The 17,683-nt window shown below is 44.9% G+C and overlaps 1 protein-coding gene across 1 annotated transcript in view; it reads right to left on the bottom strand.

Annotated features, from left to right (window-relative positions):
* grip2b (glutamate receptor interacting protein 2b) overlaps positions 1-17,683 on the bottom strand; it is a 147,033-nt gene that overhangs the window by 99,131 nt on the left and 30,219 nt on the right. The window contains exons 2-3 of the mRNA XM_052017682.1: positions 2,402-2,482; positions 560-695 (exon numbers count right to left, since the gene is read on the bottom strand). Of these exons, the coding sequence (XP_051873642.1) occupies positions 560-695; positions 2,402-2,482 (217 nt within the window). The remainder of the gene's footprint in view (positions 1-559; positions 696-2,401; positions 2,483-17,683) is intronic.

Raw genomic sequence — 17,683 nt, 5'->3', positions numbered from 1 at the left:
CGGATTTGCAAATGCCATGTCAATGAAGTGTATGCTTGCCCCAAATCAGAAGCTTGTGGATTCAAGCCCTGTCTTAGGGACATGACCAAGGTCATCCAGCCTGACATACCTTTACACCGCCGATGGAGTGCTGCACTGCCAGAGGCACCATGTTTGAATGAGACATCAAAGGGAGGCCCACTTGAATGATCAAATGGGACTATTTCAAAGAAGAGCAAGGGATTCCCACACCTTCCAATTCCTCCCAGACAACAATGCCCCTCACCAGCATCTCAAAGCATGTTATCTAGTTATTAGGTGGAAACACAAGAGACTGCAGATGCAACTGTTGGAGGAACTCAGTGGGTCAGGCAGCTTCTGTGGAGGGAAATGGACAGTCAACATTTCGGGTTGAGACCCTTCTCCTAGTCCAGAGCTGTCAGCAGTGGAGTGAGAGTTTGAAATGAAGATGTTGTGGCTCAGGAAATATTACAATGTGGAATGCAGTTGTTACAACATTAGAACAGCCATAAACCAGAGTCAGTGGTGATAAAGGAGAATGGCAGAGCCCACGCCTTACCTGGCAGCCAGTCCTCCAGGCCGGAGGTTTGAGACTCGCGGCTTGCCGTCCTTATCGGTCCCGCCAGATATCGTCAGGCCCAGAGTGCAGCCTTCCTTTTTGATGAGCTCCACCACTGTAAGTCCCCTCAACTCCTCTGTCACAGAGACACAACGGTGAAATACTGTACCATTCACTGATAGACACATCAAGGAAACCGTCAGCACAGGGCACAGCTGGTAGAGCTGCTGCCTCACAGCTCCAGCGACCCGGGGTTCATCCTGAGTGGAGTTTGCCCCCTCTTCGTGACTGGCCAGGCCTCCCCTGGGTGCTTCGGTTTCTTCCCACATCCCTAAGACGTGTGGGTTGGTGGGTTAATTGGCCACCGTAAATTGCTGCAAGTGTGTAGGTGAGTGGTAGAATCTGGGGGGATTTGATGGGAATATGGGAGAATAAAATGGGACCATGTATGGTTTGGTGTAAATGGGTGCTTGATGGTTGACAGGGACTCTGGGCCGAATGGCCTGTTTCTGTACCTTTTGACTATGACACAGGAATCCTTTCAGCCCACTGTGTGAAAGCACAACACAATTAACCTGCAACATTGTAAATATTGAATCCCTTTTGAAAGTCGCAATGGGATCTGCTTGCACAACCCTTTTGGACAACGCACTTCAGATCATAACAACCCTGGGTTGAAAGAAAAATCTCCTCTCTTCCTGCTGATCACCTGTTTGTGCATCTGGAAATATTTGGCATTTACAGCAGAAATCAGGAGATCCATTGCAGAAAATGCTCAATGGTATGACAGTTAAAGTGACCCAACAATGAACCAGTCCTTTCCCACTTCCGTTCCAATCAAATTAAAGTGGCAGTGATTCGAGCTTAGTTCGCTTCATTCTGTGAACGTGTTCCCCATAGTCGGAGAGCAGGACGGTCATTGACAATTGTACACTTGACCAGTTTTCTTCTGAGAGTGGAGAGTTCCATTGTGGGTGAAGGACATGGGCAGCCCACAGATGGCACCCCAATGGTACAGGGCACCACTCACCTCTCCTTTCAAAGGCCTGTACAAAGGGTGGGCAATGGAATGAAAGCTGGTGCAGCGCTGCCTGTCAGCTGTTTCCTCACACACCAAGTTCAGGCACAGGGTACAACGCCAGCAGAGATTGGACAAGGCCCTCCCATTTCACTCCGAGGAACCGCAGTCACCAGCTTCCAGCCAGTCCTGGGCTCAACACTGGGTCTAAGCCAGTTGGCCTTGCCCCAGTTTCCAGCTCACTCCCCTCCCTGTCTAATCCTTATATCCCCAGTTCCTCACCTCCCCCTACCTTGGAGCTCCTTCACTGGCTACCGAATCACAGAAACCAGTCTCCCCTCCATGGGCTCCGTCTACACTTCTCGCTGCCTTGGTAAAGCAGACAATATAATCAAAGACCCCACCCACCCCAGACATTCCCTCTTCTTCCCCCTCCATTGGGCAGAAGCCTGAAGGCACGTACCACCAGGCTCAAAGACAGCTTCTATCCCACTGTTCTGACCATTGAACAGATCTCTTGTATGATAAGATGGACTCTTGACCTCACAATCTACCTCATCGCGGCCTTTTCACCTTACTGTCTACCTGCACTGCACTTTCTCTGTAACTGTACCACTATATTTTGCATTCCGTTATTGGTTTTCCCTTGTATTACTTTGATATACTGATGTAATGAAATGATCTGTATGGATGAAAGTTTTACACTGTACCTCACTCAGTACATGTGACAATAATAAACCAATTACCTATCTGCTACATAGTTGGGTGGATGCCTGGGGAAGGAGAAACATGGGAGGGGTGAGGGACCAAACTCTGGGCCGCACCTGGTATGCTCTGCCTCCTTGTGCACACTGCGGTCTCTGTAGCTGCTGTTTCTTTCCGCCCCTTGGCGTAAGGGCCATCATCTACAAAGGAAACACATGGCCAGTGTTAGAAGTCCAAAGGGTACCTGTGCTTTCTACTTCACAAAGCAGCACTCACAACTTTAATGTTATCGGAGGCACGGCAGGAAGATTCATGCACGGTTGTCCAGCCCTGCTCAAGGTTATACACTGCGTAGTGAGCTGGCTTCTGATACGGCACAGCACTACATGACAGAAGCCCGGCTGCGGCTCAAAGACCAGCTCCTGCTCTCTGCACTAGAGGTCACAGCTTCAAACTCCCCCAAAACAGAAGGCAGCAAAATTGCTCTCGGAAACTCACTTTGACACACTGTGGCTGGGATGTTAATCTCAGGCACTGTCTGCCCACAGTGATCAGTGAGGTCCCATGTACAGGAAGGTGCGGAAACTTGATAATGTGACGTTGGTTGTGGGATCAGTATTTGCCAGGACATCGGGTGAATTCTCTTGCTCTTTCTTGAACATCAGAGAGAAACAGGGCCTTGGTTAATATCCCCTCTGAAAAACTGCACTGTCTTCTTCTTACATGGCAGTATATTACCTGAATCAAGGGACATTACCCGTATTGAAGGACGTTACCTGTACTGAAGGACCTTACCTGTATTGAGAGGCATTAGCTCTATTGAAGTATGTTCCTTCTATTGAGAGACATTACCTGTATCCAGCGATGTCATCTCTATCAAGGGACATTACCTATGTTGAGGGACATTACTTGTATTGAGAGAAGTTACCTGTATTGAAGGATATCACCTGTATTAAGGGACATTACCTGTATTGAAGGACATGATCTATATTGAGGGATGTTACCTGTATCGAGGGACATTATCTGTATTAAAGAACGTTACCTATATTGAGGGATGTTATCTGTATTTAGGGATGTTACCTGTATTTAGAGATGTAACTTGTTTTGAGGTACATTACCTGTATTGAAGACGTTACCTATTTCGAGGGACATTACCTATATTGAAGGATGTCCCCAGTACTGAGATGCGATACTTGTACAGAAGTACTTTACCTGTGTTGGAGGATGTTACAAGTATTGAAGTACTATATCTGTATTGAGGGATGTTACCTGTGTTAAATGATGTTACCTTTATTGAGATGGCTTAACCCCTACATCTTTGAGAGGTATGCAACTTCATTTTATTATTTTTCATAACCAGTGAATGCAGAGGAACATATTTCTTTTACTGCGGGCACACTGTTCGTTTCTGGAATTTATGTGGAACACACCGGTATTTGGGATGAAGTTGTGCCTGTCCCAACAGAGTATGTTCAGTTCACCTTCACCAGAGAAGAACCTCTGTAGAAGTAAATGTAATATCCTTGCAGCCACTAGATGGAGCAAGGGTTCTATGTTCTGATCCCAGGTCTGGCTACAATTTAACTGTAAAATGTGCAATCCAGTTCATCGTGGACACTGGGGAGATTTGTCTGTGTGAAATCACACAGAATCTCCAAAGTGTCATATGGAGCAACATCATTGATCTGACCCTGAAGGGTACTAAAAAAAAAGGGTTAAAACCAACTACATCATTAATGGAGTGAGATGGCAATTAGACTGCATGAACCCTATTGACTTCCCTGATTGACTGACAACTCTAAAGCATCATCACAGGATAATACTTTAGTCTAGGGAGTAGTTTTCAACCTGTTTTTTTTGTTAAATCTAGAACTGCAGATAATGATTGACAGTTCAGGAGAATCATATTCTGTTGTTTTTCATATCTTCCCCAAGTGTGAAATAGTGGATGGGTTCTCAGCCTGATCGCTGTCTTCATACCAGCAGAACCAAGGGACTCCACAACCCATACCACCTGTGGGAGAGACGCCACTCTCACAAGAGTTACTTGCACTGCAGAATGATACCTATCAGGATATATTGAAGGGATCTTTTTTCTCGGAAAGAGAACATCAAGGAGTGATCTGATGGAACTCCCTAAGTCTTGACTAGGCAGACATGGAGAAAGTGTTTCCACACATCAGATGGCACAAGTAATGGTAAGTTGTAAATTCAGCAACGAGTTCAAAGAAACTCCTTTACCTGGAGAAAATGTAGAACTCACAACACTGTGCATTTCAGGGGGAGTTAGATAAATGCACGAGAAAGAGAGGAGTATATCAGTGTCAATAAGGTGGGGTAGGGAAGTGCAAACTTGAGCTGAAAGGCTTCTTTCTGTGCTGAAGACTCCTGAGTAACTCAGTAAAAGTTTCTCAGTGTATATTATTGTCCAGATTTCCAAGACTGGAAACTGGCCACAAGCCAGTGGTAAAGGCAACTACTTGGGGAATGTTATCACCCTGTCCTGGTTAGCAAGGATAGCCTTAACCCTGGCATTTTAGAACTGAGAACAGCACACAACCCCACTGGTAACAGCACACTCTGACCGCCTCTCACTCATTAAACTGCCTGGCCCTCCCAAGGAGGAGGAGCGTGTAACAGTGACACACTCACCAAGCTGAAAGACTCCTCTGAAAGGAGGGGATATGTACTCATGAAGAATATCAAACTCTCAATAGTTTTTCATGAAACAGTAAACCAGCTAAGAAATATGAAATCCTCTAAGTCTGCAATGTCACAGTAACCAGAGAAATCCTTCCCAATACGCAACGTGGCAAGGCTCTACACAAGGAAGTATCACTCCCATTAACAGGCAATTGCAGGAGAAACAGTGGCTTTCCATCACAAAGGTTCACTGGCTGCTTGGTGATGCAGTTCCTGAATCCACACACCAAGATGACCAGGAAGAGATCACTGGTCAGTCCAGAGACAACACTGAGACCAGGATGTAGTGTGGCAATGAAGAAATGGAACACTGCATCAGACTTCCAACCTTTCAAGGATGTGATATGAGAGGAACATAGGAAACCAGGAAAGGAGGAAGCCATTCAATTAGCCATAGCTTTGGTCCATATCTCATGACAGCCTTATCCCACCAAACCTCTTGAGGGCATAACCCAGAAAGTTACAACTGGCAACTAGCTTAGTCTTGACTGCCATATGTGTGAGAATTACTTCATGGATTCACTCCTGGTTGGTGTAACTGATGTTAAGATTATGTCGCATTGTGCTGGACAACCCCATGGAGGAAACAATTTCTCCATATTTACCCTTTCTAGACATTTTTAAGGCTTCAATCAGCAGACCCCCCCTATATCCCTGTATATATCAGAATACAAACATCATGGGCCCAAGGAGCTGTGCTGAACATATTGGTGATGACGGCAGAGGAAGTCTTGCAGCAAGTATTATGGAAAATACTCCAGACAATTTTAGCACGGAGGGAAGGAAACACTCTTGTAATGTGGGGGAGAAAGAAAGAGACCTTTCCAATATTACCACAAGTAATTTGGTATGTCCCTGATGACTCTCACCAATTCTTACAGATGCATTGTAGAAAGCATCCTATCCGGGTGTATCAGAGCTTGGTATGGCAGCTGTTCTGCCCAAGACCGCAAGAAATTGCAGAGTTCTGAACACAGCCCAGACCATCATGCAAACCAATCTCCCCTCAATTGACTTTGTCTACACTTCCTGCTGCCACGGAAAAGCAGCCAACATAAATCAAGGACCCCTGCCACCCTGGTCATTCTCTCTTCTCTCCTCTCCCTTCGGGAAGAAGATACAAAAGCCTGGGAGGATGAACCACCAGACTCAAGGACAGCCTCTATCCCACTGTTCTCAGACTCTTGAACGGACTTCTCATATGCTAAGGATGAACTCTTGATCTCCCAATCTACCTTGTCGTGGCCTTTGTACTTGATTTGTCTACCTGCACCGGACTTTCTCTGTAACTGTAACACTATATTCTTCATTCAGTTTTCTTTTTATTACCTTGATGTACTTATGTATGGAATGATCTGTCTGGATGGCACGCAAAACAGAAGTTTTTCACTGTATCTCGGTACATGTGACAATAATAAACCAATACCAATAATAGAGTATGAAAAACTAAAGTCACACACTAAATTAGAAAACAGACCTAATTATATTTATACAGTATCTTTAGCACAATAAAATGTCCCCTAGTTCCTTGCAGGAGCATGATAAAACAAATCTGACAATAATCCAGATTAATATAAATGACTAAAACCTTGCTTGCAGGTATTACAGGGGTGCAACAGTGAGTGCTGCTGTCTTACAGCTCCAGAGACAAGTGTTTCATCCTGACCTCAGCTGCTATCTGCCTGGAGTTTGTGCGTTCTCCCTGTGACTGCATGGGGTTCCTCTGGGTGCTCTGGTTTCCTCCCGCATCTCAAGGGATTGGTAGGTTAATTGGTTACTGTGATTTACTCCCTAATGAGGATAAGTGGCAAAAGGATCAAAAGGGAGTTGCAGGAGTACAGGGAACTAAGGAGAAGGGGGTTGAAACTAATGGGATTGTGCTGTTGGGAGCTTGCGTGAACCTGATGGGCTGAATGTCCTCCTTCTGTATCATAGTCAGTAAAAATAGATTTTAAGAAGCATCCTTGCCTTCATCAGCTGGAGCGTCAAGTATAATAGTTGACAACTCATGTTGCAGCTACATAAAACTTTGGTCAGGCATCATTGGGAGTATTGTACGCAGTTCTGTTGCTGCATTACAGGAAGGACGTGAAGGCTTTGGAGAGTGCGGGAAGCTGAGGGTGACCTGATAGAAGTTTATAAGATTCTGAGAAGCACAGATAGAGTAGACAGTCAGAGTCTTTTTCCCAGGGTGGAAATGTCAAATATCAGAAGTCAAAATTTTAAGGGAAGAAGGGAAAAGTTCAAAGTGGATTTGCAAGGCAAGTTGTTTTGTTTTACACAGGGAGAGTGGTGGGTGCCTGGAACACACTGCTAGGGCAGGTGGTGGAAGCAGATACAACAGCAACGTTTAAGAGGCATTTAGACTGGCATGTGAACAGGCAGGGAATGGAGGGATACAGACCACGTGCAGGCAAATGGAAATGGTTATGACTGGCATTACGGTTGGCACAGACACCATGGGCCGAAGAGCCTGTTCCTGTGCTGTACTGTTCCATGTTCTGAAGTTAATGGAGGAAGGAGAGGATAAGGGAAGGAATCTGAGCTTAGACTGTTGAAATCACGACAGCAATTACATTCAGGGCTGCTCAAGGCTGGAAAGCTTTAAATTATTTTTTTTAAATGTATTGGCAGAAAAACTAAGATGCAGTCTAACAAGGTCTGTGGGAGGCCAAAGTCAACAACTTACAATGATGCTTTACAATTCAGAGCAGGATGTCAGTCACTCCTGAGAATGGGATAATGTGCCCATGGGAATTTTACAGGAATTCTTTAGTAATGCATTTTCTGGGAATGTCAGTAACAGCCCAGCAATAGTAATCCGTATCAACGAGGTGTCAACTGGTTTAATTACAATCTGAGTAATGAGTTAAAAGGTCACTGAACTCGGTATGATATATTACAGAAGGGTGTCCAGGATACTTAGCCGGGACAGAGAATATAAGAACAGGGAAGTTTAGGAATAGCAATATAAACTTTAGTTAGTTCACAGCTGGAGTACTGTGTGCAGTTCTGGTTGCCACACTGTAGAAAGGATGTGATTGCACTACAGAAGAGATTCACCAGGATGTTGCCTGAGATGGTGAGTTTCAGCCAAGGATAGGATGGATTTGTCGTCCTCAGAGTGGAGGAGATTGAGATGGGTACCTGATAAAGAGATACAAAATTATGAGGGATATAGATAGGGCAGGTAGTAGAAAACTTTTCCCCGTAGAAGAGGTGCCTTAAAGCAAGAGGGCATTGGTTGAAGGTAAGGAGCAGATCCGGGGAAGAAATTCTTCACTCAGAGGGTGGTTGGAATCTGGAACGTGCTGTCTGAGGTGATGGTGGAGGCAGAGACTCTCACAACTTTCAAGAACTATTTAGCTGAATCATCAAGGCCAAATCCTAGGAGGTAGCATTAGTATAGAGAGGTACTTAATGGCTGACATGGACAAGTTGGGCTGAAGGGCCTGATTCCATGCTATATCACTCAATGACACCAATCTACATGACTCCAATGCACAGTGACTATCATCGCCTGCACTGAGTAGCTGTAGATCATTCATTTCCACCAACAACATTTATGTCAAACAGGCTCACTCACTGCTGAGTGGGATCAAGTGTTCCGGTGAAACTGCCATTGACTGCAAAACTATGGAGTACAAGGCTGAGGCCCCCTGACTGACCATTCATAGGTACTCATGCGTGCCCTAAAATGTTTACCTTGTTTCTCTCTTCATAGCTGCTGCCTGACCTACTGAGTATTTCCAGCATTCTCTGTTTTGACTTCATGTTTCAGGCTTTTCAGGGCTTAGCTCTTCGTTTGATGTCCTCTTCACTTGAGACTCCAAAACACTGGGCCAGACCTGACTAATTGTGGGTGGCACATCCGATCTCACCCACCAAAACTGGGCCATTGAAGCTGGATGGGGGTCTGTCCTGGTACAAAGTTAGATCATAACTGACGCAACCTGACACTAGCCCAGAGATTTACAACATCTCAAGTAACCCACCCCAACGCAACACAAAGAGACACACAACAGGTCAGGCAGCATCAGCAGGGAGTCCGACGCAACTGGAAAAGTGAGAAAATCAAGTGTGTTACATTGCGGGGGGGGGGGGGAGGGGGTGGTGGTGGTGGTGGAGAGAACAGAGGTTGTGCTTGTGATAGGATGCAGACCAAAGTTGTCAAGGTAACAATTATTTTAAAACTGGATGAGAAACTAACAGAGGGTTATGTCAGACTTTGGTTGTGTAGCTAGACCTTAAGCCTTAGCACATTAATTGATAAGGCATTAACCTAGCCTGATCTGATCCAAGCCCAAATGGTTATCCTGCTGCAGGGTCTGGACCCGAAACATTGACAATTCCTTCCCCCCCCACCCCTACAGATGCTGCTTGGCCCACTGAGTTCCTGCAGCAGATTGTCTGTTGCTCCAAATTCTAGCACCTGCAGTCCCTCTTGTCTCCAGATGTTTCTCTCTTTGTTGACGCCTGGCCCCAACTGAATCCAACACTGTGGCTTGGATTGTCAGACCTACTGCTGGCACTCTGTTGTCAGGTGGATTGGCTGATCGACATTCCACCGATATTCCAAACATCCACTCACTGGTGAAGTAGGCCCTTTGTAAGTCCCTCGCTCCACCAATGAGACCTCAATCTCTTCTCCTGGCAATTCAGGCTCTGTCAACGTTTCCCTGCACACCTGGACAAGGTATGTCCCACTGAATGAGATCCTGGGATGGCTGAGACCAGCACTATAGCCATGAGGAAACAGGAGCAATGAGTTCCATCTACTACGAACAACAGCATGTAAAATTCCCAAAAATCTGTTCAAAACACTGACTCATAGTCACTGTACAGCTTCATTGGTCGTTCAATTATCCAAAGTCAACATGGGATAGAAAAGGATACGAAAGTAAGTGATATTTCCTCAAGCTTTTGAGGTTTCCCTTCTGTTCCCAAAATGCCTTATTCCAATGTGGAAAGTGGTTCAAATAGATTTAATAGAATGAGTAAGGTTTGATGAACATAGGCTAGGATCGCACTTTAATAGTGTTTTCTCTTGTAAACTGTCCTCAGGATGAGCAAATAGCCACTGCCAGTCAACAGGATTTACAATTCCACCCCCCCCCCCCCACCCCCAAACACAGATGCTGCTCGACCTGCTGAGTTCCTCTGGCAGATTGTTTGTTGTTAACGGGACTTACTTGTTGACCGGGCATTTCATTACCTCAGGACATCCCTGAAGCTTTACTAGAAAGCTAACAAAATCCAACCCAGCACGGAATAGTACCAGGGAAATTTCCATATTTTCATGTTTGCAAATTGTCTCACAATGTAGGAAGCTATTCGGCCCTTTGAGTCTCTGCCAGCTCTCGAGTAATCACATTGGTCATGTTCCCCCTCTTATTTCCCTATCACCTATTTTCTTTCACATGCCCTACTCCTGATTCCCTCACCATCCACCTGCACACTAGGGGCAATTTACAGGGGCCAATTAACCTATTAACCTGCATATCTTTGGGATGTGGGAGGAAACGAGCACCCGGGGGAAACCCACACGGTCACAGGGAGAGCATCAAATTCCACATGGACAGCACTGGAGGTCAGGATGATTTACTTTGCTTATAAGGACAAACATGGCTGTCAAATACAAGGAAATACTCGGAAAAGAATAATTTCCATTGTGTGTGTGCAACAGCATGGCTAAATGTCGTTAAAATATGCCTCAAATTGCTGAATTTGTGCAGTTGTTACAGGTTATAAAGTTAGTCATCATTTGGAGATAGACAGCTGATTATGCATAGTGATGATGCTCAGACACAGACTGAAACAAGCAACTACAATTTCTAAATAAATTAACACCATTTAAGACCAGTCAGCAAAAAAAGAATCACCAACGTTTGGTTGGGGAGGAAAAGTTGTTATATGGCAGTAGCTGGATTGCTTGTATATAGAGCTGGTATAGACTCGACTGGCTGAATGCTTTCCTTCCCTGCTGCAACCATTCTGGCATTTTGCAAGTGCTCGATGGGTTCCAAGAGGTACTGACAGATTTTGAAGGTCAGGTCTCTCAGATCACTGCCCTTGAAGCCCAGCAGGTGGAGCTCTTGCAGGGAAAGTGCTCTGTCATTATTGACCTGCTCCGCGATCTGCCTGGCACAAGATCCCAGAGACAGTCATAGGGTCATACATCATGGAATCAGGCCACTCGACCTACAACGCCATGCCAACCATCAAGCAACCATTTCCATTAATCCTAATTTTATTCCCCCCGCAGTTGGGTCAATTCTCCCCAGATTCTCACTGTCACCTATGCACCAGGGACAATTTACAGTGGTCAATTAACCTACCGACCCGCACGTCTTTGGGATGTGGGAGGAAACCAAAGCACAGGGAGAACGTGCAAACTCCACAGAGACAACACCTGAGGTCAGGATTGAACCCAGGTCTCTGGCACTGTGAGGCAGCAGCTCTGCTAGCTATGCCATTGATCTACATGTTGTAGGGCAAAGATATAGGAAGGTAGTTATTTTTTGCTTAGTTTATTTTTCTACATTTAAAGTTGCTTTTTAATTATTGTGCTTTCAGTTAATGCTTTTAAGTTTTTGTGCTTTTAAATAATTTTATTACATAAGACATATTTAATATTTAAATAAAATATTTTTACCTCAGTTTTCTATCTTTGGTGACAAAGTGGATGACCTCACTCATATCTACTTAGCTCTTCCCTGTCACTATGAGCCTTCTCTGCATCTTCCCCATGAGCTGCACTGGCACCCAGCCATGAATCCAGAAAATCTGGATATGTTATACTTGGTACCTTCATTGAAATCTTTGACATAGATTGTGAATAGCTGGCCCCCCAGCACTGATTCCTGTGGTACTCCACCAGTCACAGCCCCCTGATCCAAAAGTGACCCACTTGTTCCAAATCTCTGTTGTCTACCTCAGTCCATACCAGTATACTGTCTCCAATCCCATATGCTTTAACATGCACCCATATCTCTGCACTGTATCGCCCATGGCCCAGGCAACATCCAGATCATGGCGCTAGACTCTCGAGTGTGGAGGCCCAGCCAATACAAGTAAAGGCATCGGGTTAGGGTTAGGTTTAGGTTTAGGAAACGGTCATCCCATTCCAAGGGATCAGGCCGACAAGGTGTGCCCCATTCTATTTCCTTGCCCATTAATATATTGATACCAATAATCATTCCTTCCCTATTCCCTGTGACAGGCAGCTCCCACAGAGAAAAAAAAACTTTCATTCATGCAACCGTCTAGAAATCCTAACATGCTCAGAGTGAACAAAATGCTAAAGGTCTCAGATGCAACTGCCCAGACATTGTACCAGTTACAAAATTAACAGCAGTAAATTATTAATAATAGCGTTTTATGCTTAATATGAATAGTATGTTCACTTATTACAGCACAGAATGAGGCCATTCAGCCCATCTGCTGGCTCCTAGCAGAACCAACCCATTCCCCCCCCCTCTCCTGTAGCCTTGCAACCTATTCTCTCTGAAAGGACTCATCTTTTGGTTCCTTTGACACTTACCTATACTAAGGTGTAACATACACAGATCCGTAATGCAGATCAGTTTGGGATCTGCGAGCAAACCGGAGCACCCGAAGGAAATCCATAGTCACAGGGAGAATGTGCAAACTCCCCACAGACAGCACCCGAGGTCAGGATTGAACCTAGATCACTGGAGCTTTGAATCAGTAGCCCTACCTGCTGCGCCAGTGTGCCACCCCCCCCCCCCGCCCCCCCAGTGGAAGGGTGGGGAGCGGCACATGTTTCTGGGGGTGTGAACAGAGTTCTCTCTGTTGTGCTGACCAGTCTGAATCACTCAGTAGTCATTACCAAAACACATCATCTGTTTCTTACTGGGTGGCATGGTACTGCTGCTGCCTCACACCTCCAGTGACCATGGTTCAATCCTAACCTCCGGTGCTGTGTGGAGTGTGCACGTTCTCCCTGTGACCACGTGCTCCAGTTTCCTCTCACATCCCAAAGATGTGCGGGTAGGTTAATCATTGACTGTAAATTACCCCTTGTCAAATCAAATTAAAGAATTAAATGATGCATGTGTGACAGATAATAAGTTCCAGGACTAAAGGGAACTAAGATGTAGGAATGGGATTGCTTAGTCAAGAGTTAGCATGAACCTGATGAGCTGAATGGCCTCAGTCTGTAACAAATAAATGTTTCCTTGACCTTTGCTGTGTGCAGATTAGCATTAATGCTTCCCCCAAAATGACCACACTTGGAAGTAATGTATCAACAGTAAAGTGCTTTGTGAAATCTTATGGACATGAGAATTGTTCTGTTTGAACAAAAATAAATTCTACCTTTCTTTTCTCCCTTTCTGTATTCTGCCCAAATATGTTTGGCTTAATTTCCACAAGCAGGTATTCAATTAAACAGACTACATTTTCCTATTTTAACAGTGCAATTGAAAAAATTATACCAAACATGTACCCCACACACCTCACGTAATAATACTCTGCATTAGGAAAAGGTCATTGGGCTAAAGTAACCACCCCTGTTTTCATTGATCAACTCAGTTTGTTATCAGATCCTTTAATCCTATCTCATGCTAAAAGAAAGTCAAATTCTCTTCGGATGTGCTTATTAACATTCCTTTGCATGGAAAAGTCACTCAAGAGGCTCATAAGAAGATTGTACATTTACCATCTTCAGCAAGGTAGCTTGGTGTGTGCCCAATCATTGCAGAGTGAGATGGGGGGAGTGGGAAATGGAATATTGTTTAGAGTGGTGTAGTGTCTGTTTGAGGAAGGACAGCCCACAGAACTACATTGTGAACACAACCCAGTCCATCACGCAAACCAGCCTCCCCTCCATTTGACTTGGTCTACACTTCCCACTGTCTTGGGAAACCAGCCAACATAACCAAGGACCCTCTCACCTCAGTTAGTCTTTCTTCTCCCATCTCCTGTCAGGCAGAAGATACAAAAGCTTGAAAGCACGAACCACTAGGCTCAAGGACAGCTTCTATCCCACTGTTATCAGACTCTTGAATGGATCTCTCATATACCAGAGGATGAACTCTTGATCTCCCAATCTACCTCATCGTGGCTCTTGCACTTTATTTGTCCATCTACACTGCACTTTCTCTGTAACTCTAACATTATGTTCTGCATTCTGTTTTTCTTTTTACTACCTTGACGTACTTGTGTATGGCATGATCTGACTGGATGGCATGTACACAAAAGGTTTTCACTCTATGTTGGTACATGTGACAATAACAAAACCAATATCAATACATGCTGTCTACATGTCTTTCAGAGTACAGCCAGTAATATAAATCACCACAATACAAAATGTAGGTATACTTTAATATCTTAACATTATGCAATCATATTTTACCTACAGCAGCTGTAACATTTGTTACAAATTGGGGAGGTGTTGGGGGCGCATGTACTGTTTGGATCCAACATGCCCCGCCAGTTCTGATATTCCAGAATGGAATTGGGACAGGGCTGGTGTCCGAAACATGAGCCCGTAATGCAGATCAGTGACAAGAATAGAGACTGAGATGGAAGTCTGAAATTCCATCTCCCATTCCCACTCCTCATCTCTACCAGGGGGAAATTTCAACAGAGATCCTGACAAACTCCCTATTTTGTTTACCCGAGAGAATGGTAAATGACTGTAATGTTTGGTAAATGTTTGGTGAATGACTGGTCCTAATTCACTGAATCCTAATTCCCCCACAGAAAGAGTGAGACATGGATTCAGTGGACTGTAAATTACCAGAGAACTGATCTGTCATTATTGCTAATAAAACTCCATTCCCTCTCATTAACATCCTGTTGCAAAATGGCATAGCCTCAGAGGAATAAAAAGATGTGTTGATGCAGCTATTAATTTATTTTTATAAATTAAGAGAGATTGTAACCATAAGAGATGAGCGAAACTGAGCCTCCTAGCAAGGGAACAGCTTTAAATCTGTTTCATACAACTTTGAAAGGATTATTCCAGAGAGCTCTGCTTATGGGGATAGAACCCCATTTCGTCAGTAATGCTTTTGATGAGTAAGATTATCCAGCTGCAGTTTGTATCATCAGCTGGGGACCCATTCCCATGATTTGCTGACTGAATGGTGGATGAGATTGCCCGTGATGTAATACTACGCCCCCACCAACTGTAATAATACTGCTGTTGAGACTCCAAGACTTCTGCAGGATACGAATTTATCTGGGAATCAACCATATTGGAGAAACATTCTCTGATAAGTGAGCCATTGTGGCCTCAACACCAACCCTGTCCATGTGATTGTCCTGGCACTGGACCATGCCTCCAGTACTGATCCTTGTGGTGGCCTGACTCTGGTCAATGTGATCATAGGTCGATATGTCTTTATTAGTCACACGTACATCAAAACAGACAGTGAAATGCATCTTTTTGCGTAGCGTGTTCTGGGGGCAGCCCGCAAGTGTCACAACACTTCCAGTGCCAACATAGCATGCCCACAACTTCCTAACCTGTACGTCTTTGGAATGTGGGAGGAAACCGGAGCACCCAGAGGAGACCCACGCAGACATGGGGAGAACGTACAAACTCCTTACAGGCAGTGACCAGAATTGAACCTGGGCTGCTGGTGCTGTAATAGCATTATGCTAACTGCTACACTACTGTGCCTGCCCATGTGACAGTCCAGTGTGATATTCCTGGCCACCTCTGTGACATTGAAATGAATGAAAATTGCCCATGTATTGGAATGCAAAGGGTCTCAACCCTAGAAACATTAACTGTTTCTCTTTGCACTGATTCTCCCTGACCTGCTGAGTGTTTCCAGCATTTTCCAGTTCACGTTGGATGTGAAGAGAGTTGTGGACGCAGCCCAGTCTATCGCAAAAACCAGCCTCCCCTCCATTGGATCTCTCTACTCTTCCCTCTGCCTTGGGAAAGCAGCCAAAACAATCAAAGACCCCTCCCAGCCCAATCATTCTCTCATCTCCCCCCTCCCATCAAGCAGAAGATACAAAAGCTTGAAAACACGTACCACTGAGCTCAAGGACAGTTTCTATCCCTCTGTTACAAGACTCTTGAATGGACCTCTTGTACAGTAAATATCACAGTCTACCTCAGCATGGCCCTTGCACCTTATTTGTCTACTTGCGCTCTATTTTCTGGGTAACTGTAGCACTATATTCTGCATTCTGTTATTGCTTTTCCCTTTGTATTACCTCGATGTACTTATGTTTGGAATGGTCTGTCTGCATGGCATGCAAAACAAAACTTTTCACTGCATCTCAGTACGTGACACTAAAAACCAATTACCACTTAAACAGCCTTGGACACTACTGTTCACTAATGATGTAGTTAGAGCTGAACCTCACTAGCAAATACAGAAACTGATCCTGTTCATTAGGATAGCACCAAGCAAGTATGAGGATTAAGCAAAGGGCTGCATGAAGTTATTTTGCTCAATAAAATAACTTTGTTAAACCAATTTTAAGAAGTGATTGTTATTAGGGCAGACTACTTGTGAGCACTTTGCTGTTGCGCATTATACTCATCAATTTTAACGCAAACTCAGTGCCAAAGTTTGTGCAGAAGGCCAAGCTTGCAATATCCGTTGGAATCATGTATGGCTGTATGTGGCAGACAGTCACCGGTGATCAGGGGTATGAGAGGACAATTCACAGCAGGAAATCCTTCCCACTGTGACATTACAAGGGCAAAACAACACCCTGACCAATGACAGACATTGCCCAATAGCAGCACACCCTTTCCTGATGGAGGAGAATGGGGGCTTTCTCAAGTCTCCAAACCAAAGCCAATGAAGAGTTAAGCACTCCCTTCCCACTGTCAAAATCCCACATCTTGGCACTCAAATGCACAGCACCAACCCTTTTCTAATGTACACTCAGAAATTTCATTTTGTTGATAGCAACAAACTCATCAGTCCACAGATGACATGACTGATAGTCCCAGCACTTGGACAGGGAGATTAGGTCCTTACGCACATAATGAGAAGCAGAGGATATTAACAGCTCACAGAAGCCTCCCACAGCATTCTAATTACTCTCCTGCTATTGTGGAAATTTAATATGCTTTACTTCCCCAACACTGATGTCACCTGGAGATGTTCAGGTTTCTATCTTTCAATAAGCTTGGCTTTCAGATTTATTTCCATCCACAAGTAACTCGCTTGGATCTCTGACCGACGAGATTGATCCACCAGTTCTCATGAACAAATATGGATGAGCTAGAACAGATGCTGCAGCAAAATCACTTCCTTGCCCCTACCCCCCCCACTGTCTCACACTCAGACCCCAGCACATACACCTAGATCTCACCCAACCTCCTCATACCCTATCCCATGACCACTGCACCCCTCAGTCCAGTCTTCACCCCACACCCATCCAAATTCACCCACCTCCCACACAGCCAGTGCCTACACAATGCCCAATCAGACGATCACCCTAACATCTCGATCCCAGCCCCCAAACACAGATTAGGCCCAGCCTTCAACCCACACCATAGCCACTCAGATCTCACCCACCCTGACACATATGGACACGGCATGAAAGTGATGGGCTGAAAGGTCAACTACCGTTCTATAAATCGCAGTCCAAGCCACCTAGACACCACTCAGTCTGTTGAACCCAGACTTTTAACCCCTCTCCCCATTCCCAGACCGACCTGTCTGTCCTCGGCCTCCTCCACTGCCAGGGTG

The sequence above is a fragment of the Pristis pectinata genome, chromosome 6 (genome assembly GCF_009764475.1).
Source record: "Pristis pectinata isolate sPriPec2 chromosome 6, sPriPec2.1.pri, whole genome shotgun sequence".
In the NCBI taxonomy this organism is placed as follows: Eukaryota; Metazoa; Chordata; class Chondrichthyes; order Rhinopristiformes; family Pristidae; genus Pristis; species Pristis pectinata.
The sequence above is the reverse complement of the archived record's forward strand: the minus strand, read 5'-3'. Positions and strand labels throughout refer to the sequence as shown.